At 38.6% G+C, this 26,758-nt stretch overlaps 1 protein-coding gene across 1 annotated transcript in view; it reads left to right on the forward strand.

Annotated features, from left to right (window-relative positions):
- The first annotated feature begins 24,887 nt into the window (after window positions 1–24,887).
- DOK6 (docking protein 6) overlaps window positions 24,888–26,758 on the forward strand; it is a 253,286-nt gene continuing 251,415 nt past the window's right edge. Inside the window, exon 1 of the mRNA XM_055706156.1 lies at window positions 24,888–25,283. Coding sequence (XP_055562131.1) covers window positions 25,218–25,283 — 66 coding nt within the window. The 5' untranslated portion in view covers window positions 24,888–25,217. The remainder of the gene's footprint in view (window positions 25,284–26,758) is intronic.

The following is a 26,758-nucleotide window of genomic DNA, read 5'->3' on the forward strand; positions in this document are numbered from 1 at the left end:
TATTGAATAACTGGAGAAATTAATATTTCTGGTACAAGTTTTGTGGAGTGTAATAAATTCTATGCCTATAAAGAAAAATCTTAGTTAAATGGATCTAACATAAACCTTCAATATGTGGCTTGCATCCATACATCATTTTTTGTTAACGATAGCTTTTCTCAAAGAAATTAACAGGTGGCTGTGGAAAGAAATCTCACTTGAACTGCCAGAAGATTTGAAAAAAATATATATGTCTGACCAGACACCTAGTAGGCCTATGTACTGATGTTGTCAGATATTGATTCTCAGATTTTTATTATGAAATTACTGTAATTGTTATTTATCTGTGAAGCAGACCAACAGAATGAAAACATACATAGGATTAGATGAAAGCTATCCATCATGTGTCCCACAACATATCTAATGAAAAAGTATTGGAACTTGTTCTTATTTTTAGTGTCTTGAAAAGAAAAAAAATAGTTAAATATCTCAAATAAAATTACAAGGGATTGACAATAACATAAAAGCCACAACTATAGAGAAACATGCCTGCAAGACAAAAAAAAAACCCCAACAACCAAACAAGCAAGCAAAAGCTCTTCAAAGACAAATGAAAGCATAAGACAATATATGAGGATTATATATTCAAGTCAGACCGAGAAGAATATCACATACATCTAAGACAATAGCTTAATCTGTTAGAAAACTGTCGAAAAAAACTGCTCAGCAGAAAAAAAACCTAACAAGTATCACTTTTTAATCTTAAACAGCAATATTTGGTACCTGCTTATCTGGCACTAAAAGCAACATATTGCAAACTGTCTTTAGGGGATAATTTTTCACATCATTTGGCAAGAAATAGACAAACTAGTGTATGTAAGTCTGTATGTTGAGTATGTGTATATATGTGTATGTATGTGTGTACTCACACATACATCGTTGGTAGAGAGGATGCATACAACAATGTCAAATAGAGCATTTGCTTTGTAAAGATGAACAGCTGCTGCTGTCTCATGACTTGAAACACATCTACGGCACAAAAGGTGCTAATATTCCTTTAGCCATGTCAGACGCTTCTCTCAATACTTAATCTGTGGCTCCACATCTATCATCAACAAAGATAATTACAGTCTTGTCAAAACATTAAAGAGTGCAATTACCTGGGCATTACAGTTTAAAAATATTTAACCACCTTAAGTGTCTAATTATCCATTAATCTGAAGATAACGTTTGATTGCCTACTGCTGAATTCACTCAGTAATTATATGTTTATCTATATTATAAAATAAAATAAACCTTTCAAGATAATAGCTATTTAAGTTTGTTTCTTAATAAGATTACAAATATATAATCTGCCACAATTTATCAGGCAATTTAGTATTTTCTTTAATAGACCTGCATCACTTTGAATGAGCTGAAACTTCAGTGCTAATGTCAGTTTTAGCACATTGCAGCAGATAAGCAATCATGGAGAAGCCATATTTATTTAAATTTTAATACTCCAGGGGTATTAAAAATAGTAGAGTTTGTAATGGATCTTTGGGGAAATCTCTTTTCTTTTGTGCTTATTAATTTTGTCAACTACCCTGTAAGTCCCAAGGTCACTGACAAGTTAGTCCTACCACAACTACATTATATTTTAGCAAGAGACATCATAGCTCTATGATGTAAGAATACATTTCCTGATTCTTTCTCTTCATGAAGATTTAGCAGTTGTTGAGACAGAATGTAAAAACATTTACAACCGCAGAAAACTTCAGTACTACCAGGAAAGATCTCTCATGACTTACATTTGGCATTTTTACCTGCTTGGGTGTGAGAGAAAGGGTGGTTGGACACAAAGTAGGTATGACATTGCACAATTCAAGAGTACACTACTCTTCTGTAACACAACTGCATGAACACACAAGTAATGGCAAAAGTAGTACTAAAAATTTCCAGAATTTTGTTATTATTGCTGCACTCAGAAAAAAGAAGAATCATAGGAGAGGAAAAAAAGCAAGACAAAAAATTTTATTAAGACTTCTGAATACATTTTCTACTTGAAACTAAAAAAGCTTTAGGGGAAAAGTCTGTTCCATCTGTTAAATTAAAATATGTACTTTTTTAAAATAGAAAAATTTCCTGAAATAGACCTCTTCCAAAAACAGCAACAAGAAAAATATTAATGCATATAGACTGAGCATACAGAGAATAACAGAATGATTTTGAGGTTTAGCCATTAGAATTCATTATTTTCATTAATGAACTGAATTGTATTTATTTAAATTCAAAGCTGTCACCAAGATAAGAGGGACTACAAGAAAAATGAATATATTTAGTAGAAATTCCAAGTGGTCTTGACAGATAGAAATTATGTCTACATTGTCTGAAATAATAGACAGTCCTGAGTAGGTATAAGCATAGTGCTTTATGATGGGAACTAAGCAGCTGCATAAAGATAACATGGGGATAACTGATTAAAAATTTGGCTACAGGGATCACAAGCCTCTATGAATCAGTAATGTCATGTTGTAAAAAAGGGAAGTATCTATTTTCCTTGGAACCATAAAGAATGTACTATGGCCACAGAAAAAGGAAAATATCCTTTATCTCTGAAGAATACAATGAAGATTTACCCACATCCCAATGTGAAGACTCCAGTTCAAGGAAAATGATGCCTGAGAAAGAGATGCAGAGGAAGTCATGGTTATGTGTTATAGATCTCTGAGCATGCTCTATAAAGCAGATTTTTAAATGAACTAAAGATGTTCAGTCTGGAAAATAATCTAGTGAACTGGAGATACAACAATCTTCCCATGCATAAAACATTGCTGAAAAGAAGGAGGTAATCTGCTCTCAGAATTAGGACAAGAAGTAAGAATGTTAAATTCTCGTAAGGAAGGTTCCAGCTGTATATGAGGAACAGGAATAATGAATTATGAAAATAGGTTTCTTAAAGAAGTCATGAACCTTCCCTATAGAAAACTCATTAGAACTGGCTGTCCTGGTTTCTTAAGGAATTTAGTCCTATGTAACAGGTCTGCCCACATACTTCTCGGTGTTTCTGATCCACCAAACATTCAATCAATTTAAACCAGATTTGGCAGAAAAGTATAGGTCTCAAAGATACTTCACTTGTTTGCAGGAAAATACATTATGGGCAAAGGTGAGAGACTTAATTAGAATTCCCTACATGTGTTTTGAATTCAGCCTTTGCTAGATAACACAGACACTCTCTGAGATCCGATGTGACATGAATGTATATGAAAACTAGTTGTTTCACCATTTCTACTGTATCTTGAAGAGACAAGTTTTTGAGGCATGTGGAGCTACAGCTCTATGTGTGCTTCAGTTTTGACTTTGCAGCTGTCCTAGCTGACATTCAGACCAATCTGAATCTAAAAATTACACTTAAATTGTATTTTAGAAGTATTTTCTCATCCAAATTAACTTTCTGCATGTGTTTATTCTGTGATAGTCTGTTGTCTAATTTCTGATTAGTCCTCTGTAGGATCAGAAAAATCTGAAAAAAAAATTACCCATATTGGTTTGAGTATATACAAAATCAGCCAAAAGAAATTATTGTTTCTGTACAGTCAAGCATTTTCACATCATCAGGAAGATAATAACATCTTTGAGTTGTTCTGGGGTGGGGACAGGATGATCCGTTATGTGTCTTGCATGATGGAATTATGTCTGGTCTCCTAGGACCTACTGTGTGCGTGATGATTTAACTCAATTCTTTCTGTCTTTTTCCCATCAAGCAGCCATGACTAAATACAATCAGTGTATAATTTAGCACTTACGTTAGAGCAATGGGCTATATGTATATGGTTTTCCCCAGTGCCTTGATCAGTATAATGCCATATACATTTCAAACACAATTGAACTTCACTAACTTTACTAATCGGATTATTTCCATTTCACATACAAAAAAGCTGACCCCTAAATGTTGTCATGCTATTAAGCCATCCTGTGTTTTACTTCATCATGAGTATGTAGCCTTTTTAATATTTTTACTCAATAGTGGGCACATTCATCCCTTCCCTTCCCTTCCCTTCCCTTCCCTTCCCTTCCCTTCCCTTCCCTTCCCTTCCCTTCCCTTCCCTTCCCTTCCCTTCCCTTCCCTTCCCTTCCCTTCCCTTCCCTTCCCTTCCCTTCCCTTCCCTTCCCTTCCCTTCCCTTCCCTTCCCTTCCCTTCCCTTCCCTTCCCTTCCCTTCCCTTCCCTTCCCTTCCCTTCCCTTCCCTTCCCTTCCCTTCCCTTCCCTTCCCTTCCCCCTTACCCCTCCCCTCCCCTCCCCTTCCCAGATCACTTTCTTGATATAGTTGTCAGCTATAGCAGGCTTTATATAAAGCTTCTCATGTTAATGTGATAAATTTTGTTTTATTTCTATTTCAATAGCCTGAAATCAGAATAGGCTGAATTAACAGCATCTTGCTTCCAAAATGTAACAGTTAACGACTGTTATTACATAAAATTCGTATCATACCAACTGGATTCTTGATCTCTTACTGTTTTTTTAGGGGGAAAAATATGAAATGTTGAAGACAAAAGACAAAATACAAAATAGCTAAGTTCTTATTCTTTAACTCCTTTTCAGATACATAGTATTAAAAATGTTTCTTCTTACAGAAAAAATTTTTCGTTTTTATTTAGTGCAGATGAGAATAACCCTGTGCTGTTTATGTGAGCATGACTGGCCATTACTTCAAATCTCTGGTGACTGTTGGAAACTTTCTTTAAACAGAAGGTACAGTGTCAACATGTAAAATATAATGGTCACATCTGAGTGTAGGAATACGCCCTGTGTCAGGGAAAAAGCCTGGATGTTCACTATCTGTTGTCTCCTCTTCCTCTATTTCCCACAGGAAAAAAAAAGTAGAGCCTGCAAACCGGGAAGGAGCAAGGTCTTCCACACTGGATGAATTCACCAGCCCTGCAGCCATGGCCAAAGCACTTATCTGCTGAAGTGCTCATTACAGCATGGGCCCTTGAAAGCACCAGATTACTTCAGCTCTGCTGACAGGAAGGTGTGCTGATGTGCCGCTTGAAGACGGGTTATCAGTCCTCAGCAGACCAGATCTGCACATACAAAAGGGCTAACAGCGTCAAAAAGTTTCCCTATGCTGTTTGCAGACATAATATATGGTTAAGGGTTTCAAGCATACTGACTTAATTCTTATACGTAGAGGCAGAGGAACAGAAGTGTTAGACAAGTTCGATTTACTTAAATATAAATAATAGCTGCCACTTACAATGTTAGGCCTCAAGACTTCTTATTTTGTTTTCAGCAAAGGATTTCAGGCTGAAAAAGATGACTAAACCTGCTTAAATTACTTCAGACAACTTTGAAAAGCAATTTTCTTCCAGTTTAATACTCTAAATGTTTATCCATAAGGAGAAAAAAAATGCTGTTCGTGGAAAATAGAAGAATAAACTTATAATTCAGTATTTCTGTTAAAGCATACCTGAGATAAATGACTAGAAGACTTCACTGTACTGAAAGAAACTTGATTATATTAAGTTCTCTTAATTTAGGGGGGCAAAAAGTATTTCAAGCATCTTGCACTATTTGTCCACAAAACTGTAAGAAACATGAGAAAAGTAAGGCTTTCTAAATATTAGGTTTCAACAAATCCATACTGCTGCTTGTGGTGTTATTTGTCTAAAATCCCTATTCTTCCAATATTATCTGCTTCCCAATTGACAACTGAAATACAATATTGCTGCTGGGGATACTGATAGGTGAATCTACCAACAACACAGTAGACCAACTATTGTAGTTTCAAGTGTATCAAAACTTCTGCTATCACCATTACTTCTTGGCAAAGAATAGAAATTCATTGCTTGCCAAAGTACTTTCAAGGTCAATGACAAAGCATTTACTGTGAATTCCAGAAGCTGTTTTTATTTGAACAAAATTTCAGAGAAAAAATAGCCTAGCTGCTAAACTTAAAAAGCCTACAGAGCCTCTCAGCAGGTGGAAAAGTACAGAACTAATAGTTTGGACTAAAAATAATAAAATATATTAAGAAACAATAAAGATTTAAAGAAAAAGTATTTTTCCTTTATGTCTTTACTTGTCATTTGCTTCTTCCACAATTGTATATAATCCATTTAAAGGCTATAATATATATTTTAAAAAAGGAAATATTCTTTCCAAATTTTTAATGACACCAAATAAAAGATACATTTATAAGACTATGAGTCTTCAAGGGAAGATTTACTTAAAGCTTAGTACACTTCCTGGGACCATGTTTTGAAGCTACCAGTGCTCTGGAGGCATATGTTAACAATTTTGTAAAGCATACCTTGCTGTCTTAGTGCTGCAGTTAGATAATGGAGTACATGTGCTCCTCAGAAAGGGATTAATAACAATTTCCTGACCTTGGAAACAGTACTAACCAGTGCCATTGTATTTACATGCTAAAAGTAAGAGTTTCTGTAGCCTCGCAATGTTTGGATAATTGTATCTATGAGGAAGCACTCGGACAACAACGCCCTGCTTGAAAGACACCTATACATTTAAGTGTTTTGCAATGAAAAGAAAAGGTCATTTTTAAAAGCAGAATGCACCTCACAGAATGCTGAGGGGGCCAACACAGCTGACTTCATAACTATGCTTTTAGCAGATCCCTGCATCAGAGAATGATGGAATTTTAAGGGCTTGACTTAATTTTGCATGACTATAACTTAATGCTTCTTGGCCTCTCCATTGAATTTATCTGTTTTTGAGAGATGATTTGGCTGAAGAACATGCATGCAATTGCCAGAGCCAGCCCTTCCTTTAGTAGTGATCAGTGATCGGTGTATAGTAACTTCTTTCAGTAGTTTTAGGAGTTTTTTTTCATACATTCCAAGATTGCACTGAAGAGCATGGTAGTAGGAGGCTAACAACAGTTTGAATTGAAGAACTGTGTGCTATTTAGAGCATATCTTAATTTTTTAATGTGTTTATGAAGCTATCTATGAAGAACAACCCTATCTGAGTTCTGCTTATTCAGAGACTAGCAGAGAAGATCAGCTATATTGGTCTGCTGTAGGTTTGACTGAGCTTCTTACATGGAAAAAAAAGGAGCTCTGTGTGTGATCTTTAAGATGTGTTAGCAATGGAGAATGTGGCAGGTGATATGGCTCCCTAGGCGCAAAGAGTGTTGGTGTGGGTGGAGATCAAAGAAACTGCCCAGTTTGAACACTGCAGGAGGCTAGAGAGCTAAAAGTACAATGTTCCTAAGGGACTATAAGAGTAGTTAATTATTCAGAGCTGTTGGTACAATAGTAAGTTGTAATTGATGTTCATAATAAAGTCAGCATAAACTGGTGCTACACAGTGTTGAAAATCCTTTCATTTGTAAGAGAGATCTTATAAGATCAAGAAGAATTGCATTTGTATAGTGGGACTGGATCTTATTTGTTCACTTCATGCTCTGTGCCTTTCTTAACTAGGAATGGTTGACTCTAGCTTCTAATAGAAAGTTGAGGATCTGAGTAAAGAGCCTACATAATAATCTTGGAATTGAATGGGACTTGCAGGTATGATGTCAACATGTAAATATTAATTCATTTTTCAACAAGGCAATTCCAAATAACTTTATAGACTTGCCTTCCTCCAGTGAATGAGTTACAAATGTACTTAATGGAGGCTGGTGGCATGAATGACATTCTTGAAATACCTGGTGTTCCTTTGCTTTCAGTTCTTGGGGGTCAGTTACTGTTCAGGGTTTGCCTGTACTAAAGGTAGCACAGACTCTTGCTTTTTCTTTTTTTGAATACTTTCAGTTTTACAGTGGTAGTTCAGTGTACTGTTCTTATTTTACATCACCTCTGTGAGCTGATGAACATGCATTGAGTTTTAATAAATAGAGCAGGCAGGAATGTGAATGGGATGATTCCAGGGACTGCACCATCGCAACTTTTATAGCATCAGGATAATATGTTTCTGAAATCTGTAAGAAAATGCTGCATAAAACTTTCTTCTGAGAAAGGAAAATACAGTTTCATCTTTGCAATAAAAAACAAACAAACAAAACAAACCACACTCAGGACCTGCAAAATGTGGTAAATTTGTTTCCCTTATAACTAGTTGGGGTTTATTTCTGTACTGCTTCTTAATGTCAAGGCACAATTCATTACATATTTTGTTTTGGGCTGCTGTGAGAGGTCAGTATATAGCTTGTCTACCTTCGTTTCACTTCCATATCTATGGTCTATATGCATAAGTGTATAAATGTAATCTGTTAGGCAATTAATCAGTCAAATGTGTTGTCAACATAGAAATAGGCAATGTCTGCCTGCAGAGATCTTTCAAAATCTGGAACGAAACTTAATTGTTGCTTTCTCCTCAGAGGTAAACGTTTCTAGGGAAACACAGAGGAAAAAAAGTTTTGGCCAAGCTACTGCCACTCTTCACATGCAGGTTAATAGTTCAGGTTCTCTAGCTGGATTCACCTGCCACAGCCTGACAGGACTCTCAGCAGTCAAGAGCAGCAGTGGCTTTTTCTTTGGCTGAGCACAGAAATTGGGAGATTTCAGACATTCTTAACTAGGAGACATTAATGAATTACCTAAATATGTAGTTCTGGCTCCCCTCAGTTTATCTTTTGATTAGGATAGAAACTGAAAAGTAACTTGCACCTTTTAAAAACAGATGCATATATGGAAGAGGTTTAAGGATACCCTGTGAGTAGAAGGGTTTACCTTTCCAAGATAAACCCCCAAATTTTTGTTAGACTCCATTTCCAAAACTGCTCTTTCTCTTAACAAATAGCACAATGCCTAACCTGCTCTTTTACCATTCTAACCTACTTGCTTTGCAGAATAAGTACGTGTAGATGTGTAGGTCTTCTCACCTGAAGAGAACAAATGTTTAATTACATCTTTATCATGAGTGTGTTCTAAATCCTGATTTTATAAGACAATATGGAATTAGGTTTCTTATAACTTTTTTCAGATGAAACAGTTATATTTTGTACTGACATCATTGAAAGTCTGTGAGAAAGCTGGTTTATCACATATTTTAAAAAGTTATGAGGAAAAAACAGGGCTTGCATGTTCCTTGTTCTCATATTTACCTCATACAAAGTTATTTGAATAAAATGGTCTAAACTTTTTAGAAGGAATAGACTTCTTTACAATATCAGGCAGTCAATGAACAGGTTACCTATATGGAAAATGAAAAGCCCACCCTACCTCTAATTAAAACAGATGCCATCTAGAACTGTATTGTTCTTGGTCCTAAATCATATGACAGATAAGCTAGTCAAACAGCGAAGTTTTGTCAGTCTAGCCTTGCAGCTAGGCAATTCCATTCCTTTGACTGGAATTTCCCAATTCATTTCACCTCATAGCAAGTTTCTTCTTCCCTGCTTCCTTTTTTTTTGTTGTATTCGGCCTCTGAACTGCAGAAGCACTTACTTTTATAGTTCTCTAATTTACCGATCTAAAACTTTCTTCAAAGTTCTTCTAGTAAGAATCTTGTGAAGACTCTTTCTGTCTACAAGACTTAGCTTTCTTGTAGAAAGCACTTGTAATAGACAATACATAGAGAAGCACAGCTGTGATACATCAACCTGTACCAAAGTCCTGTTTACAAAAACAACTCAAAAAATAAATTACTTAATAAGCAAAAGGTGTTTTCAGCCTTACCCCCCCCCTCCCCCTTAGGCAAAAAAAAAAAAAAAAAAAGAGTGGCTTGTATTCTTTTAAAGCAACCATCCTCTCTGACTCTGCTGGTCAGCCTGCCAACCACATCTGCTCTCTCAAAACCTGCAACTGCTCTTTTCCCATAGGCACACATTAAATCCCTTTCTCCCAGACAGTTTTTCTGTAGTTGAGTTACATGAACCACATTATAGGAGACAGTCCAATGAGAAAGAGAGAATTACTTTTCAAGGCTTATCAACTTCTTTCAGAAATTCACTTGGCTTTCAGAAAGCAGCTTTAGTCAGTACTCTCAGTAAACCTCCTCCTCCTCCAAGCAATCTCTTTTTCTTCTTTTGTCTTTGTGATCAATTTCTGGGCAAAGCTCCATTCATTTTGTCACAGACACTTCAGACATCACATTATGTGTTTGAAACAAACCCAAATCACCATACAAAGAAATGCATCATCCACAAAGTCCATCTAACTTAATAGATGATGGTTTAGTTACTGCATGCTTTTGCTGAAGTCTGTGCAACAACAATATTATTAACATTTCTGCTTAGTCCTCATTCCATGTTGGTCTGTTGAAAGTCTCTGACTACTTTGGCACTCACTACCTTGGTTAATGCCTGGTGAGACTGAATGCAGTCACACCTGACAGAGAGCACATCTGCACTGCAGCTATTCACTGTGCCTAGTCTATTGTACATAGGTTTCCTGCTCGCTGATATCTAGCTGTCATTTCTTTAATGAATTGGTAATGTGGGGCTCTCTGACGACACCTTAAGATGGTATTCATGTGAGTTGTCCTAATATTATATACCAAATACTTTCCAATACTGGAAGATACACCTCTATCACAGCTTCCATGTTCTCTTCCTTACCTACTTGCTCTTACTTTTTCTGTGCTTGTAGTTAATCGGTGTGCTCCACAGCTTAGGCCTAAGTGGCACTAACATGGAGCTTTACAGGTCTACTTCCACTGTTTTAGATTTAAGACACTGCAAGAACCCTTCCACCTCCAAATGAATTAATTAATATCCCTCACTTATGCATCTTACTTCAGTATGTTAAAAGGATGCCTGCAATCTCAGACACCAGTACAGTTGTATCATCTATGTACAATCATTTAAATAAAAAAGTGACAGTACAGTACAACTCTTTTGATTAAGAAAATAACCACTCTTATTTTTGTATTATAAATACTTATTCTTGCAGTACTTTAGTCTGTTATGAATTTAAGCTGTGCCCAACAAAAATCATAATGAATCCTTCTCAAAGTTGCTGAATTAACTGAATGAATGAACAGATATCCTGCTATTTTGCATATTGCTCTCTTTTTTCTCACCCCAACCACCAAAAAAATAAAATACCAGTTCTGGTTTTATCCAACATACTACAAGCATCATGCTCCTGGGTCTGGACAGCCTGAATTCAATTGTTGCCTTTGTTAATTAGGATTCACTGAATTTAAATAGTCAGGCTTTCACTGTCATCTTGCTCAGTAAGAAGAGCACATCATAGTTCATCTAGGTGAAACCTGAAAAATGGAAGTGAAGCAAGAATTTTGTTATTTCAGGTGGTTATTGGAGCTGATCGAGAGTAAAGAATACCAGAATTTTAAAAGATGACTTCTTTGCAAAAGGCCAGGGATGGTCATAACTCTTTTCTTATAACTTTTTGTGAAGAGAGTAGTAGTTATTCTGAAGTTATTCTTTTCCACTAAAGCATGATTTCTATTATTAAAATAGATAATCAGAAAATGTACTTATTTTTATCAAAACTCCTAATAATACTTTTTATTTTACTATTTCTACTAACAAGACTGAATTTACATAATACATGGATATTTTGTCTAAAAAAAACCCTTAAAATCAGGTACACATCATGAACAGAGAACACAGATGTCTGTCAAATTTGTGTTAAAAAATGTACTAAATCTTGTTATAATTTTTTTATGTGATAGTGACTGCTTATATTGTGCAAAGAAAAGTTGCAAGCCTTGAACATGAAAGTCCATGTTTATTTTCCTGATTTACCGTGCTGTTGTGTAGCTTACAGAAATCTATACTGTGGCCTTCATTTTGTGCAAGGCTTGTATAACATTAAAGTCAAAACATGTAACATGCAAGACATACAAAAGAAGCCATATGAAGAAATCTTCTGTTTTTTCATTCATGTTACTTCAGGCAGCCTTCTATGTTTAGACTGACCAATGGCATGTTTAAATTAGCATTTGAGGTCACTTCTTTCATACTAGTAAATTCAGTGCATGCTAAAAAGCTACCAAAGTAACACTCAATTGAATTATGCAGTTGGGTAACCAATGTTCGTGCTTTGCTCTCCTTGAAAGTAGGCAGAGGTTAAGACAAATGCAGTCTAGAATGGATGCAGAAGAGAGTGAACAGGAGCTCTTACACCCTTGACCTTTTCCCCAAATCCCTAGGACTCTGAAGAAATTTCTCTATCCCTTGTGCATGCTTTAATATCCTGTTGACTTTCTTTGCCTAAGGATTTTTAGAAGAATAATCGTGGGCTTTTGTTCTGTCAGTGCAGAGGGGGAAAAAATGGGAATACAAGTTTTCTGAATGCTTTTTAATGGAAAATATGACTAAGAAAGTCTTAAAGAGAATAAAATTAAAAACAGGAGTAGGGAAAAGTACTACTACTACTACTACTACTAAACTATGGATATATTATAATATTTTATATAATATAAATTATAATACTGTTATAAATAACTCATAATAATTAATAATGTCTGATATAGTGATTCTGAGTTCCTTTTCAAGGGAACTGACTCAGAGCATGAACAAAAAACACGCTTATATTCATTTGCTCTGTATCAGCCCCATGTTATTCAGGATACGTAGTGAAGCTATGTGAAAGTTAACACAAGGTACTACTCTCTGTGTAGTCCTAGCTCTGTCCTTGCATGTAATCCAGAGATAATCAGTGATACTCTATCAAAAGTTGAATTATGTCAAGTAACAAAAGCCTGTACTACCAAGCACTTAGGAAAAGAGGTGGCTTGAGGACTGTGCAATCAATCTGAATTCTGATGTTTCCAAATCCATCCTGCAATTCTCTTCCTTCTCCTGCTCTTGCAGTAAGGCAGTACATCCAGGCAGCTTGATGTGGCTGCTTAATGCATTGCTTAACACTAATATAAACCTGGTCTGGGAAAGTGCCAGGGAGATTTTGACACACAGCCAGGATTTTTTCCTGAGGAACAGAAGTTAAGAGAAGAGACACTTCAGTTTTTTGTACCTTCAGTCAAATTTGAATGTGATTCCGTGAAAAGAGAAAACTCAGCCTTGCCATCTTCACAGACTTCTTCCCTTCACAGTCTGCAGCAAATAGCAGAAATGTGGACGTTTTGAAAATCTTCTTCAAATTGGAGAGCATTAGACATTTTGAATATATAAGCTTTAATAAGTTACTATAATATTCAGGAATGGATTTTCTGGACTCAGGCAGAAGGAATGTGCCACTCACCATTAAAAATAAACTTTAAATAAAAAAAAAAGCATTGCAAAGCTGAGAAAAGAGTGCCTCCATTACCAATATATTAAAAGAAGTCCCGTTTGGTCCCTTTTTCTGAAAGCATCTTTGTAAAATAGGTTTATTTCTTATGTAAATGTGCAAGGGCAAAATCTCCCATAACTCAAAGGGAAATTTTATGAGGTAAAAATCTTCAGTAGCTTTGTACTCATAGGACATAGATGAGGGATTGCACATTTTTCAGGATGTAAATGAATTTATCACTTTGTAAGTTATACATCAGAGCCACTCAAAAACCGAATGCATGCATGTTTGGTGAGAGCAGAATAGGCCTCCAGCTGCACTGCTTTCACAGCAGGAGATAGGGTAGTGCACGGCTTTATAATCGTGCGGAACAAAGAGAATTTTCACCTGCTGCTGTACAGCTGAGCTCTGGTAAGTCATGATTTTTAGGAAGACATTAATATATATAAATGCATTCACATATATAAATCTATACTTAAGTGCATAGTTTGTTTAAAATGCATCAGCAGAGTGATCATAAAAGCATTATACAACTGGTAAATAGAAGGAAAAAGTTGAAGAAACTACAAAAGCAATTGTAATAAAAAAGAAGAAAAGGAGCTTGCAAAATATGTAAATTATATGAACGTCATGCAAGACCAAAGAAAAACTAATAAATGTTGGGTCATGTGTTGGACCTGCTTATTCAGTCCTTTGCAAATCCTAAATTCTTTATGCCTTGAATAGAAAACAGAGAAGTGTGAATAGACTCCTTCCTCTGACACCAGTCTGTGAATATATCCAAACAAAGCTTCAATGTTTTGTTGCTGTGAGGCTCGCCACTTAGTTTTTCTGAATACCTGGCTAGTGTCACATTTCAATGATCTTAAATGATCTTTAGTAGTACTCAGAGGAAATCCTCTGTTGCCTTTTTTTAGAGATTTGATCCAATGTCACAGTAGCTGTTGAATGTTCCTTAGACATTGCCTGATTTAGAAAGGTTTAGAACAAAAAATGCTAGTAATTAAAACGTGGTCATTCACACGTCAAAGAGGAACAAATGTCTCTCTGCAAGATTTTGAAATGGTGACCTTTTTTTTCTTTAAACTTCAACGTGAAACTATACATCTTTTTGATGATACATAAGCAGGTGGTTTGGGATGTTGGGAGTTTTTTAATTGTTTTCAGCTGCCATCCCTCTGTCATGTGATTATGTGTGCTTTCTTTACCAAAATCTAATTTCATTAGTTTGGTTTTCATAGCAGTAGGGGAATGCTGAAGAACAGACTGTAGTTCTCACTTATGCAGTGACCCAACCCCCTGTGGATTCATGAAGATTCCTAGGGGTGTTGTGTCTTCTTCATCTCTGGCTGCTTCCACTGGTCTCCTACAAGGCACTTTTTTCCACCCTTCTTAATTTAAAAAATCACCCTTCTACTAGCAGACTAAATGAAACCACTTCCCTGTGTTTTTTTTAAACAGGGTATTAGTGAAAAGGAGACTTTGTTTTCCATTTCTCTTCTTTGGTTGGGATCATGTGACAGTATGAGGATGGTGTTAGGATGAAGATAGTGCGTCAAACCTGCATTTAGCAATTATCTACTGTGGACCTAAGTTAGACGCTTTCATTTTGCAAAGGAGAGAAGATTTAGTTTCAAATATCTATGATGTTTATTAGAAGGGATTTTGCTGTAGGCATATTGATCCATGGGAACTATTCTATTACTCACAGTGAGCACTAGACTCCTTAGTAGTGAGTAGTAGTGAACTTTTTGGTTAAATTAAAAATAAAAAAAACCCCAAACCATAGCATTTTTGAAAAGTTCGAATGTTTTGATTGTTTGTTAGATATGTTTTTAATTGGAAATTAAATGCAAGACTTAGCTGTAATAACAGTAAAGCTGTATATTACAATAAAAGCTGATCTATTGCATGTAGCAAGTAGAACTGATAGCCTAATGTACTAAATAACATTCTTAGAGAATATTAATGGAAGTAAGTTATAAAGGGTACACTGAAGGAGTCTGAAGGTTTTTTCTTCAAAGCCTTCACCAAAGTGTTATTTCTGGGGTCAAATGAGCAGCTTTTCCTGGGCTTTGTTAAAGTAGAGAAGGTAAACAAGCAACTGTTTTGATTCTAATGAGATACGATGTTAAATTTGCCTCTTGAGTTCTTCTTAGGTGTCTTTCTTCTGTGTCTTTCCTTAATAATCTCAATGTGACCAGTCAGACATATAATCAGTAAAACTATGAAGAGTTATTTGGGTTCTCTTCAATGTAACGTAATCTAACTTAAGGTTATTATATCACCCATATTTAGGTTTGCTCTACTGCCCACCAGGCTCTGAAAACATGACCTGGAGTCTCATACCCACTATTAATATTTATTTATTGAGTTCTGAGGAAAGATCATGAGGGATATAATTCAAAAGCCTTGTTTTAAGTTCCTCTTCTTTTTAATCTTGGCAGATGCCTAGCCTTCATCACCATGCTGGTTGTCATTTCAAACAGGGATGGCTTTCATAGAGGATGGAATATTTTATTTGTAGCAAACATGCAATGTTTTCAAAATTAACAAGCTGGGGATTATAAAAATATATCAATTTTTAAATTAATAAATGTTTCCCACCTAAGTACGCCTTCTAGAAAAGAAACAATTAAAAAAATTGCTGGTCTTACGAGGATGAATTGCAGATTCGGAGAAGAAAGAAAAAAATCTCAATTTTCAATTAATATAATACCTACTAGAAATTGTATAACAGTTGTAATTATCTCATCTTTTAAATGAAAAGTAATGCTTGCTCCTGATTAGAATAGTCAGTCACATTTAAAAGGTAAAACCTAGATCATCTGTGGTTAAAAAGAAAGAAAAAACACAGGCAGCAAGAGCAAATACTAACATTACCTTCTAATAAAAGATGATAGGCAAGTAATAGCATATCTGACGTTCACAAATGATCAACTCAGAAATTTCTATCAAATCATTACAGTTGTATGAAAATACATTTAGCACTCCAAACTGGTAGGTTCATGGGAAGTAATCCTTTAAAATTACTGTCCTTTAAACAAAAGAATTAGTTAGGTGCCCAGATCTGTATAACTACATTGAAGATATTAAAAAAAAAAAATGCAATCAACTAAGTCAGGTGCTGATGGATTCCTGGGTGATTTTTAAACATTCATAAAATACTTAACTTCATTTTATAAGCATATACTAGAGCTTTATTGCACTGTTAGGGCAAGAAAACAGTTCTATTTTAAGTTATACTTTGGACCGTACATTTATTTGTGCATGAACACATACTTACATGTCCATTTAGAGGCAAATGAATGAATATTAAAGAACATTTTCTCATTCAGCCTAAAATGTCACATAAGTTTTCAAATGCAATGACAGCAATTTTTCAGAGAAAACTTACCTCATCTGAAAAGCCTTTTTTGAACTATTTGACCCAGAATAATGTTCATATATTCAATTTTTTTTTAAAAAAAAGTCTATCCATTTTCTATTTTCTCAAGCTGCAGCTTCAACTGTTCCACACAGGGGAAAAAATTGTATTAACTACAAAAATAGTATTAAGTATGAACCTTAAAATATTAAGGATTGGCAATTAGCTACATATGTAATACCTTTATTACTTCTAAAGATTTATGTAAAGTCGGTGGTGTTAATATTGAACCATTTTGCAAAGGCATTCAGGTAAGATTAAGTTGTGAAACCATACATATACGTGTTTTGAGATAAGGAGGGGAATACTTATATTTTACACTGTACATTCCCTGAAGGGGTGCCTACTGCCTACTCTACCTGATATGGCAAGAAATGGAGGGTGAGGAATGATGACTTGGTAACACATTAGAAACACCAACATAACACGATGCTCTGTTTCCAGTGGAAAGCACACGGCTGTGAGGACTGAAATAGGTTTTTCCTCCTGCCGTTCCCTACCTGCCCCCGCAGAAGACCTGGGCTAGAATTGCTGGGGTTGTGCAGAGTAGGAGTCAGTATCTGCCCAGGGAGAATGCAGGCGGCAACCACAATTTCTGCAAACTTTACTAGATTGGTGCTGGGTTTCTCACTGGATTCAAAGGCACAGTCATGTTAGGGTTTATAAAAACGCAGTATAATCCCCAGCTCTTGGACCCTACCCAAAATGTTATGACAGTCAGACCTCCCCACAAGCTCAAAACTTTTGTTTGGGACTCTGTGAGTCTCAGTCTAGCCATGTGAAAGTTACAGGTACTGAGGGCAACCACATAACCCCTCTGCAAATCTGACATCTGTTTGGTAGCGTCAGTCCAGATACACCCACACAACAGTGGAATATGCACCAGCTGGGGTATGGTGTTCCCAGGATATTCTCAGATGATCAAAGGTTTATAAAACAGCGGGTTTGTACACTCTCCTGGGGGAGGTGCTTCATCCAGTTCTCTAAAGCTTCAGTATGTTTTGTGGTAAATGTGAGATACGATGCTGAGGCAGTGGGTTTGGGACAGTTATCTCCTCCACTACCGTTAGGAATACCATATTCTGAAATATCTGATATCTGCAAGGGCCACTTTGAAATATATGAAGGCAAAAATTTTGTTTGTGTGAGCATGGAAAAGCTATGCATCCAGATGCCTTTCTCAGGCTGCAGGGGCTGTTCACAGTGTGAGAGGCTGGTGTGCTGTCAGTGCAGCTGGATTTTAAGCAAGTCACTTTGTGAGCAAAACCACTGCACTCCAGACTGCTAGGAATTTGTGATTTATCTCCTCTATTAGAAGTCCTAGCCTCGGTAATCACAACTCACCTGCTATCTCCTGCAACACCTGGACATAAGAGGTTCATGCTGTATATAGTCCAGTGTGTGATTATGGGGACTGATCAGAAGGTAACAGCAATGCTGAATACATGGCAGATGAACTTTACTTGCCTTCCCTTACTTGATAGGACTAGTTACCATTTTTGTTCTTTACCTGACATCAGTTTTCACAGAATTTGTAAGCTACTACCCACCTTTCATTTTTTTTTTTATTCCCACCAGACTGGGTTGTCTGCTAGGCTTCACAAGGATCCTTAGCATGTTCTCAAGGATGATCCTACTTAGACATGTTTCCCAGCATCTCCCTGCACGTGCAAAGCTTTCCTACCTAAATCTTGTTATTTCCTTTCCTCAAATCTCCACACTTGCAACTCCCAGCTAGTCTATACAATACAAGTGGAGGTACGTATTTCTGTTTTGACATTTTGGAGCAATATGGATATTAAAACATTAGAATTCCTGAGTCTTGAGAACAGGCTCACTACAGCTGTAGTAATGAAATATATTAGCTTGTATATGACCACTAATAGTCAGCTTTCCCGATAGACAAAATTTAAGGCTAAAAGATTGCAATTTCCTTCAAGCATAGAGTTACAACAATACCACAAAAATACAGAGGAAAAAAAAAAAAAAAAAGCAACAAAATGCATGATGAAGGCTATGTTTAACAAAAGCCACTTTTTGGTCCTCAGCATCTTAGCTAGATTCCACTCCTCCTTCTGTTAGGTCAAGCTGGAATGTCCTTTAAATTTAAGGCAGATCTCTCTTCCTCCTATTTTCTCAAGTACTTGCTGTCCCCTCTCATCAGGGAGATGGGGAAGAAAAAGAAAGGATGGGACAACTATACATAAAAATACGCTTAGCTAGACTGTCCTAGCTTTCACTTGTGTCTTGGGAGACTGCTTCCTAGTTTGCAAAATTCAACACTGAGACACTTCATTGTGTTACAGTCAGTCCCTTTTCTCCACCTTCTTAAGGTTCTTCAGTTAGCATTTCTATCCTACGTCTTCATTATCACGTTCTTGAGTTTAGGCTGTTTTTAACTTGTGCATATTTCTGGAGACATATTCATAAAAAACTTATTCTTTATAAGAAATTTAAAATGAATAGCCCTCTTTCCTATGTTAATTCTCTGTTTAGTTCGGAAGGAAATTTCTTTTTGTTGAGACTATCACAAGACCAGATTTAAAGGTTATCTTCAAGGACAGAATTGGTGGACAAACAGTTAGGTCAATATCATAATTTCCCTGTGGGAGAGGAAGGAATTGTTTGAATAGAATATGCTTAGAATGAATTTGGTAGCTTTTGTTCCACTGTAATGCTTTTCATTAACAGGGGATAAATCTGACAATTTATAGGCTAGAAAGCCATAGAAAATATGAAGAAAGGTAGTAAGTAGGTGGAATTAATAGATGTATTAAACAGGACTTCCCATGACAGAAAACTTTGAAGAATCAGAATTCAAGTTTGTCTTCAAGCTTAAGTGTACTTCACTAAGTTTAACCTTTGAGTCTTTCAAGATAATAATAATAATAATAATAATAATGGTGATGATGATGATGATGATGATGATGGTGATGATGATGATGATGATGGAAAATAAAACTTTATACACAAAACGTGATTTCATTCCCTAAAAGTTTTCCTGCATCTGTTTCTGAAGATTGTTGGAGTATCATAGGTAAAATGCCAAACACATTATTTTAAATCGAACACTTAGTGGTATTCATGTTTCATGTTTAGAAACTGGCAGAAGCCAGTCAGAAAATCATTGGTTTTATAGCTATATTTTTTTGCAGGGGGATTAGTCTTAATGGGTTCTTTAAGATTTAACTACCTTAATTCAAAACATTTCCCCATAAGCAGAAGCAAAGTATCTTACTCTTGGATATTGCACTTCATAGTCAAATATATCAGCCTAAGCACTTTACGATAAAACCAGTGTACATACACTTCTAATATCCCTGCTAGAGAGCACTGCTTTCCAAATCTGGACTGGGGCAGACATCTGGGAAAAGTAATGCCTCAGGCTGCTGTAGTTACCTCTGAGAGAACACATCTGTCAAAACAAAGTTAGGTTGCCAACTCAGGTACTGGGGCCCCAAGCATGCCCATGGTATTTCTTGTTTTGGGGCAAAGAGCAAAAAGAATAAATTATGATTTGTGTCAAAAGGCAGAGTCTCAGGGGAGCAGAGATTAGACTCTCGCTAGCTCTGACAGAAAAGCAGAGATGACAATATTCCCTTTTTTGATCTCCACAACCAGACTAATCAGCTATAATATATCACCCTATAAAGAAGATGTCACTTTTTTTTTACCTTTTTGACACAGGTCAGAATCAACAGGGTAAGATATTAGCCTACCTGACTACCCTATATTTGGGGGATGAAATAATATGCACTATGGGTCTGCATAGTAAGGCAGTAATAAATATGCATGCAGTTTCATGCAGGAACTAAGGGCTTTGCTTTTTACAATGCTCATGGAAAACAATAGTTTTTAAATGTTGTCTATCTAGGTGATTTATGTTTCATGCTAGTTCACAAAGGACTCTGGTTAGTATGTGATTTATGGGTTAGAGTGAAATAATTGTCCAAAGCCAAGCTGAAGATAGGCTTCCAACACATTAATAATACATTAAGTTAATGTTTCTTTCTTGGCATTGCCTATGCAAATTCATATTCTCATAATAAAAATTACTTTTTATTTTATGTTGGAAATGGCTTTAGGTGAGAACATGTTTTTTATCAGGTGTCTTGATTAAATACTGTCAGTTCCCTGATAAACTTTTAACCAGAGATTTTCCTTTAGACTCAGCTGATATTTGGTCAGAAAAGAAGAGGGGGCATCAGCTTGCTTTGCTAAAAACTGAGAGGGAGCTCTCTGTGCTGCTCTTTGGCGAGTGTGGTGAAAATTCATCCTGGTTAGAAAATTCAAACACTGATAACTGTCTCTGGAGAACTGTTCATGAATTTGAATCATCCACAAACAGGGGGCATACAAAGTCAGATTTAAAATATATAGTGCCAAAATTCATTCATTTTGTCAAGCAAGCACAGGTGAAGATAATTTCATTTAAATTAATTACTTTCTGACAGAAGCAAATGGCAATACATATTGTCTGTCCAAAATAGTATTAGATTTGATTGCACTTATGTTAGGTAGACTAGAAATTAACTTCTCTGCTTGAAATGATTTGTGACTTGATTACCTGCTGAATCACTTCCCTTTCCAAATCATGATTTCATACCAAGAGGCATATCAGAAATAATCTTTTACAAAATATATAAGGAATTCATTCATGGCAATATATTCTTCAGAAGGAATCATACTGTTTTTCCTGTCTCCTTTTTGTGGCTCCATTGAGTTTGTGCCTGTTAAGTTTCTGAGAATATTTGCCTTCCCGAGATTTCTGAAGAAAAACAGGGTAAAGCATTTGGGGTGACTGCTTTGGGGAATCTTCCTTATGAAGTTGTGACTTTCACAGCAAATATGGTGTATGAATGTGTTATGACCACAAGACTATTTTTGCGGGGAAGTAACAAGACAGTTCAGATGTCTTCCTATAATACAGAGTGGCCTTGCTATGTATTTGTGCCACAAGCTGCCAATTAGACCCATATGCAAATGAATATTTGATCATTCTGACTGCCGCTATCCAAAGCAGCTGAAAATAAATACCACACCAATTATTTTATAAGCTCAAGCTGGCTAGTTTACACTCTGTACAATGCAAAATGAAAATGCTTTGTATTTTACAAGTATTTTGCTTGTCTTTTATTGCATTTTATTATAAATAAATACATAAATAAATGTAACGCAACTCATACATGGATTTTAAAGAAAAATACGAGAGCATTAATAAATAATGGGGGGGGAACTGCTGAAAATTATTAATGGAGATATTATTATCTATGCCATCAAAACCATTTTCCATGCATGTTATATGATAAAATAATATAGTCAAGAATAAATGTCAGTTAGCTTTGGAAATATATCACCTTCTTCAATTTCACTTGCAGGAAATTTTTCATACAGCAGAGTTCTGACAACATGTATGTTTGGGAGGTGACACAAGTTCTGCTGTATCGTTACCTCTTGCTGCACAGATTGAAAAACTAAAAAATGCACAGGAATGCTGTATGTTCTGAAACTGCTGCCCCTTTTGTACGATATACAGCATAATCTTAAAAAAAATAATTAAAAAATCATACCATTGCCTCTACCTCGATTTGAGGACACATACAATTTTTCTCAGATCCTACAAATCAATTTTTGCATAGCTGAGAGGTGGTGAAAAGCGGGCAGGGACTGCATGTGAAACAAAGTCTATAAACTTATGAATTTTTCAGGGTTAATCTGTAAAGGAAATGTCTTTTTGTCAGTTAATTGAATAGGATTATGTACTTTTCTGGTAGCAATTGAAAGGAAGTGTTCCTCTCCTTTTTGATCCTTCAAGAGCTTTCTGTACTTTAAACAATTGCTAGTCTCATTTTGAACAAAGCTTGTATTTAATATGTTGTAAGGTGTCTTGAAAGGATTCTATTTTAGGCATATCACAATTTTCTCTCTAAAATCACCGAATATTCTGATTTGACATATCATTAAAAGATAAATTAAGGAAGAAATCATATTCTGCCCAAAGTACAAGTTCAAACTTAAAATATCCTTTTGACATTTCACTAGAAATATCTAGGAAGCCACAACTGAATATAGGCTAATTATTTTTCTCTATTCTTTTTTATGATGGTATAGTTTATAAACAATTTTGTAATTATATAGACATTTTTGCTTGGATAAAAGTAATGAAGAATATTACTCCTACCAGATGTTCCAAAACTCATATAATTGGGAATCAAGTTACTAGAAAATAAAAGAACAGCTACATTTTCATCTGTTTCACCATTATTAATTGACTTTCACAAATAATTCAGGAAAAATAAAATAATAAGGTTTATTCTGGGGAAAGATAATTTTCTTGGTCTAGTGTCATAATTTTCACACTCTTTAGACTTGGATGCAGAGACAACAGCAGTCAATGAAGATACAAGATTCCTTAGATCATAATATTAAGATTCTTTTGGGGGGGGTTATTATTTTTTCTTTTTTTTTAAATAAGATTCTATACCTGGTTTATGATGGGCTAGCAAAAATACTCTCAGGAAAGTTTAAAATGTTGTGGAAATCAGAAACATCCAGATTTCTCTTTTATCTCCTACTTACCCTATATAGAACTGTAGAATCATAGAAGAGTTTGGGTTAGAAAGGACCCTTAAAGCTCATCTAGTCCAACCGCCCAGCAATGAGCAGGGACATCTTCAACTAGATCAGGTTGCTCAGAGCCCCATCCAGCCTGACCTTGAATGTTTCCAGGGACGGGGCATCTACCACCTCTCTGGGCAACCTGTGCCAGTGTCATGCCACACTCACAGTAAAGAAATTCTTCCTAATATCTCATCTAAATCTATTGTCTTTCAGTTTAAAGCCATTACCCCTTGTCCTATCCCTACATGTTCTTGTAAAACGTCCCTCTCCAGCTTTCTTGTAGGCTTCCTTCAGGTACTGGAAGGCTGATATAAGGTCTCGCTGGAGCCTTCACTTCTCCACTTCACTCTCCAGTTGGGCTGGAAAACCCCAACTCTCTCAGCTTTCATAGGAGCGGTGTTCCATCCCTCTGATAATTTCTGTGGCCCTCCTCTGAACTCGCTCCAACAGGTCCATGTCTTCCCTGTGCTCAGGGCTCCAGAGCTGGATGCAGTACTCCAGCTAGTTATAGAGTCAAGCTACAAAGCTTTTCCTTATAATTCCATCACCCAAGCACGGCACTTAATTTTCTAGATTGTATCTTTCTTATTTCCTGCAAGATTAATCTCTACATGTAAGCTCAGAATTTTTTTTACAGAGAAAGCCTAATTTGCAGAACGTTAGATAGGCAAAACCAGCTAAGTTATAACAATGTCATTATCCATTTGCTAAGAATATTGTCTATTGTTTTTGAAAATCTGAAATAAATCTGACGAGCTTTCAGCTCTAGAAATATGTTTAATTGCCCCAGTCTACAGGACACTGTAAGCTGCAAATTGCTGATTCATAAAACTTCAGGGCAGTATGGTGCCATAAAAAGTAGGTATCTAGGAGAAGAGCTTACGAAGGTTTTATTTAAGCTTATCATAAAAATCGAACCTTTTGCACTGGAAGTGTTTATGAAGTATGATTTACAGAACCACAGTAATGCACTCTCTTTGTCATTCCCATACCTTTGTAGTTTTTCTTTCTCAAACAGTTTAGGTTTATTCTTGTCCATCATGGTTTGCACATACCTAAAGCAAACACAAGCAATTAGTTTTTTGTGTTGTTGTTGTTTCTAAACATTATCTGTTTTTCTCAGAAGTCATTCGCTCTGCTAGATCTGCCTCAATGAGCAGCATAAGTAACTAAAGACACGGTCATCACTGCGGAGGGCACAAAACGCCTATGTGCGACACCTCATTTTTCAAATTCTGATGGACTTGTGCCATTGTTTTTTAACTTTTGTAGTTTAGATGTTTGCTTCACTGAGTTAGTTGTACTGACACAGTATTTCAGCGGTTGGTTGTGGGGTCTACGCGGCTTCCTGAGGAGACGCGCAGAAGATGCCCTCCTGGGCCGCGTTTCGAAGGGATCTGCCAGCCGAGCGGAGGCTGCCGCGGCCAGGGCGCTCCGGCAGCCTGGAGAGCCGTGGCCGTGGGTAACACCGCCAGCGCCGAGGAGAGCGCCTGCCCTCAGCCCGCGCCATGCCCGGGGGCCGGGGGGGTGTCACCCCGCACCCGGCTCAGGGCACCCGCGCCGCCCCCCAGTGACTGCAGCCCAGGCGGCCCCCGGCCCTCGGCGGCGGGCAGGGCCAGCGCTGGAGGCGGGTTCCGCGGCCGCGGCGCCGGGGGCGGTGTCCCCGCTCCGCTCCGCCCGCCACCCCGCCCGCCTCCCCGGCCGTAGGCGCGGGCAGCCGCCGGGCAGAGGGGAGCGGGACGGCGGCCGGTGCAGCGGGGCGGGGGAAGCGAGGGGCCGGCGGAAGAGCGGAGCGGGGCGGCCGCCCCCCGCCCCCGGGGCGGCGCGGCGCGGAGCGGCGCGGCCGCGGGAGGAACGCGGCACGGAGCAGAGCGCGGCGCTTGCCGCTGCCTGGATGCCAGAGGTGCCTCGGGAGCCGGCGGCCGGCGGCACCCGGGAGGGCCCGGGGGAGGAGGCGGCGGCGGCGGCGGCGGCGGAGGACGACGACGGCGACGACGACTCTGAGCGCGGAGGGGAGGAAGCAGACAACGCTGGCCATGGCCTCCAACTTTAACGATATAGTCAAGCAGGGCTACGTGAAAATCCGCAGCAGGAAGCTGGGGGTAAGTGAGCTCTCCCTTCGCCCGCCTGGCCGGGTTGGGGGCGAGGCGGTGGCGGCCGCCTTACCGGCCTGGGGGTCGGCGGTGCCCCGGGCGGGGGCCGACAGCGCGGGGCGCGGCGACCTGCTGCTGCCGCTGCTGCTGCCGCTGCTGCTGCCGCTGCTCGGACTTGGCTTCCTTCTCCGTAGGGGTCGGTGGGGATGCGCTGCCATTGTATCTCGGAGGGGGCCAGCCGGCTTCGCCCCTCTCTCTATCTCCGGGAAGGCGCCGCTCCTCCCTTCTTTCTCAGCGACTGGCTTCCAGGGTCACTGTCCGCGGAAAGCTGCGCCCCTGTCCCTCCGTCCTCCCCGAATCCCGCAGCCCAGGCCGGGACAGACACCCGTCCCCGCGCCGCCCCTCGCCCTGCTGCTCCCGGCGGGGGCTCGGGGGGGTGGGGGGGGAAGGCGCAGGCAGGGTCTGTAAAAACTTTGTGCAGATTCTCCCACCCTCTCTGCCTCCCTCTCCCGATTTGGGAAAGGCATGTCTTTAATCGGGGCAAGGTCTGAAAATATTGGAGGCTGGTACCAGAGCAGCCCACTAGTAACCGAGAAAAGTGGGGTGTGGGGGGCTGCGTACGAGCTGGTGCCCGGGGGTGCGTGGGGCTGGAGCCTGCAGCGGGACGGGGGGCAGGCAGGGAGGGAAGGGGGTGACGGCCGCATGGGCTGAAAGGCAGATGCAGAGGCTGACAGTGGTCAAAATTAGGGGCAGGCCCTCAGCCAAGGATGGCTGGCCTCGGTGCCCGCTGGGATGCTCAGCCAGGCCGAAGGTAGCACGGTGTTACCAGACTGGCCGTGGGCACTTTCCCTGATGGGGTACAGCAGGCCTTGAAAAGGCAGTGAAGTTGGAGCTGAGTGCGTGCAGGGGCCAGGATTTCCTAAACTTTGGTTGGTCCCGGCACCCAGCAGATTGGGAGTCTCCTGCCCTTTGTATGTGTGAGAATGAGAAGGCTCGACGGGAGCAGGAAGCCCTGAGGCCTCTTGCTGTCTTGCACAGCTAATGGTGTTGCAAATAATCCCAAAAGACCAGGGTCCCTGTGAGCTTGAGGCTTAACATGTCAGGGGCTGGGAGGAGGGCTGGGGTTGTTCTTTGGAATCACCCTTATTTTTTTTTTCTACAGACGTGCAGAAAAGTGTGGGGTCCCTATCCGTTCTCCCCTCCAGGGAGGTGGGCTGCCTCTCCCTGCTTCCCCCAAACCTAACGGAGCAGGGGCCATATGAAATCGCTCTCCGCCAAGTCGTGCTCTGCACGCTTATCGTAGCGCTAATATTTATCTCTTCCTCCTCCCCCCTTCTTCCTTCCCCCCAGATGCTGTGCTTTGCTTGCAGACACAGTATGCAGGATGGTGGGAAAGCAATCATAAATTGACCTTTGGAACACTTTGCTGCCTTGGCAGGGCTGTTAATTCCAAGAGAGCACAGAAGAGTTTGGTCTGGACCCTT

The sequence above is a fragment of the Falco cherrug genome, chromosome 3 (assembly GCF_023634085.1).
Source record: "Falco cherrug isolate bFalChe1 chromosome 3, bFalChe1.pri, whole genome shotgun sequence".
NCBI lineage: Eukaryota > Metazoa > Chordata > Aves > Falconiformes > Falconidae > Falco > Falco cherrug.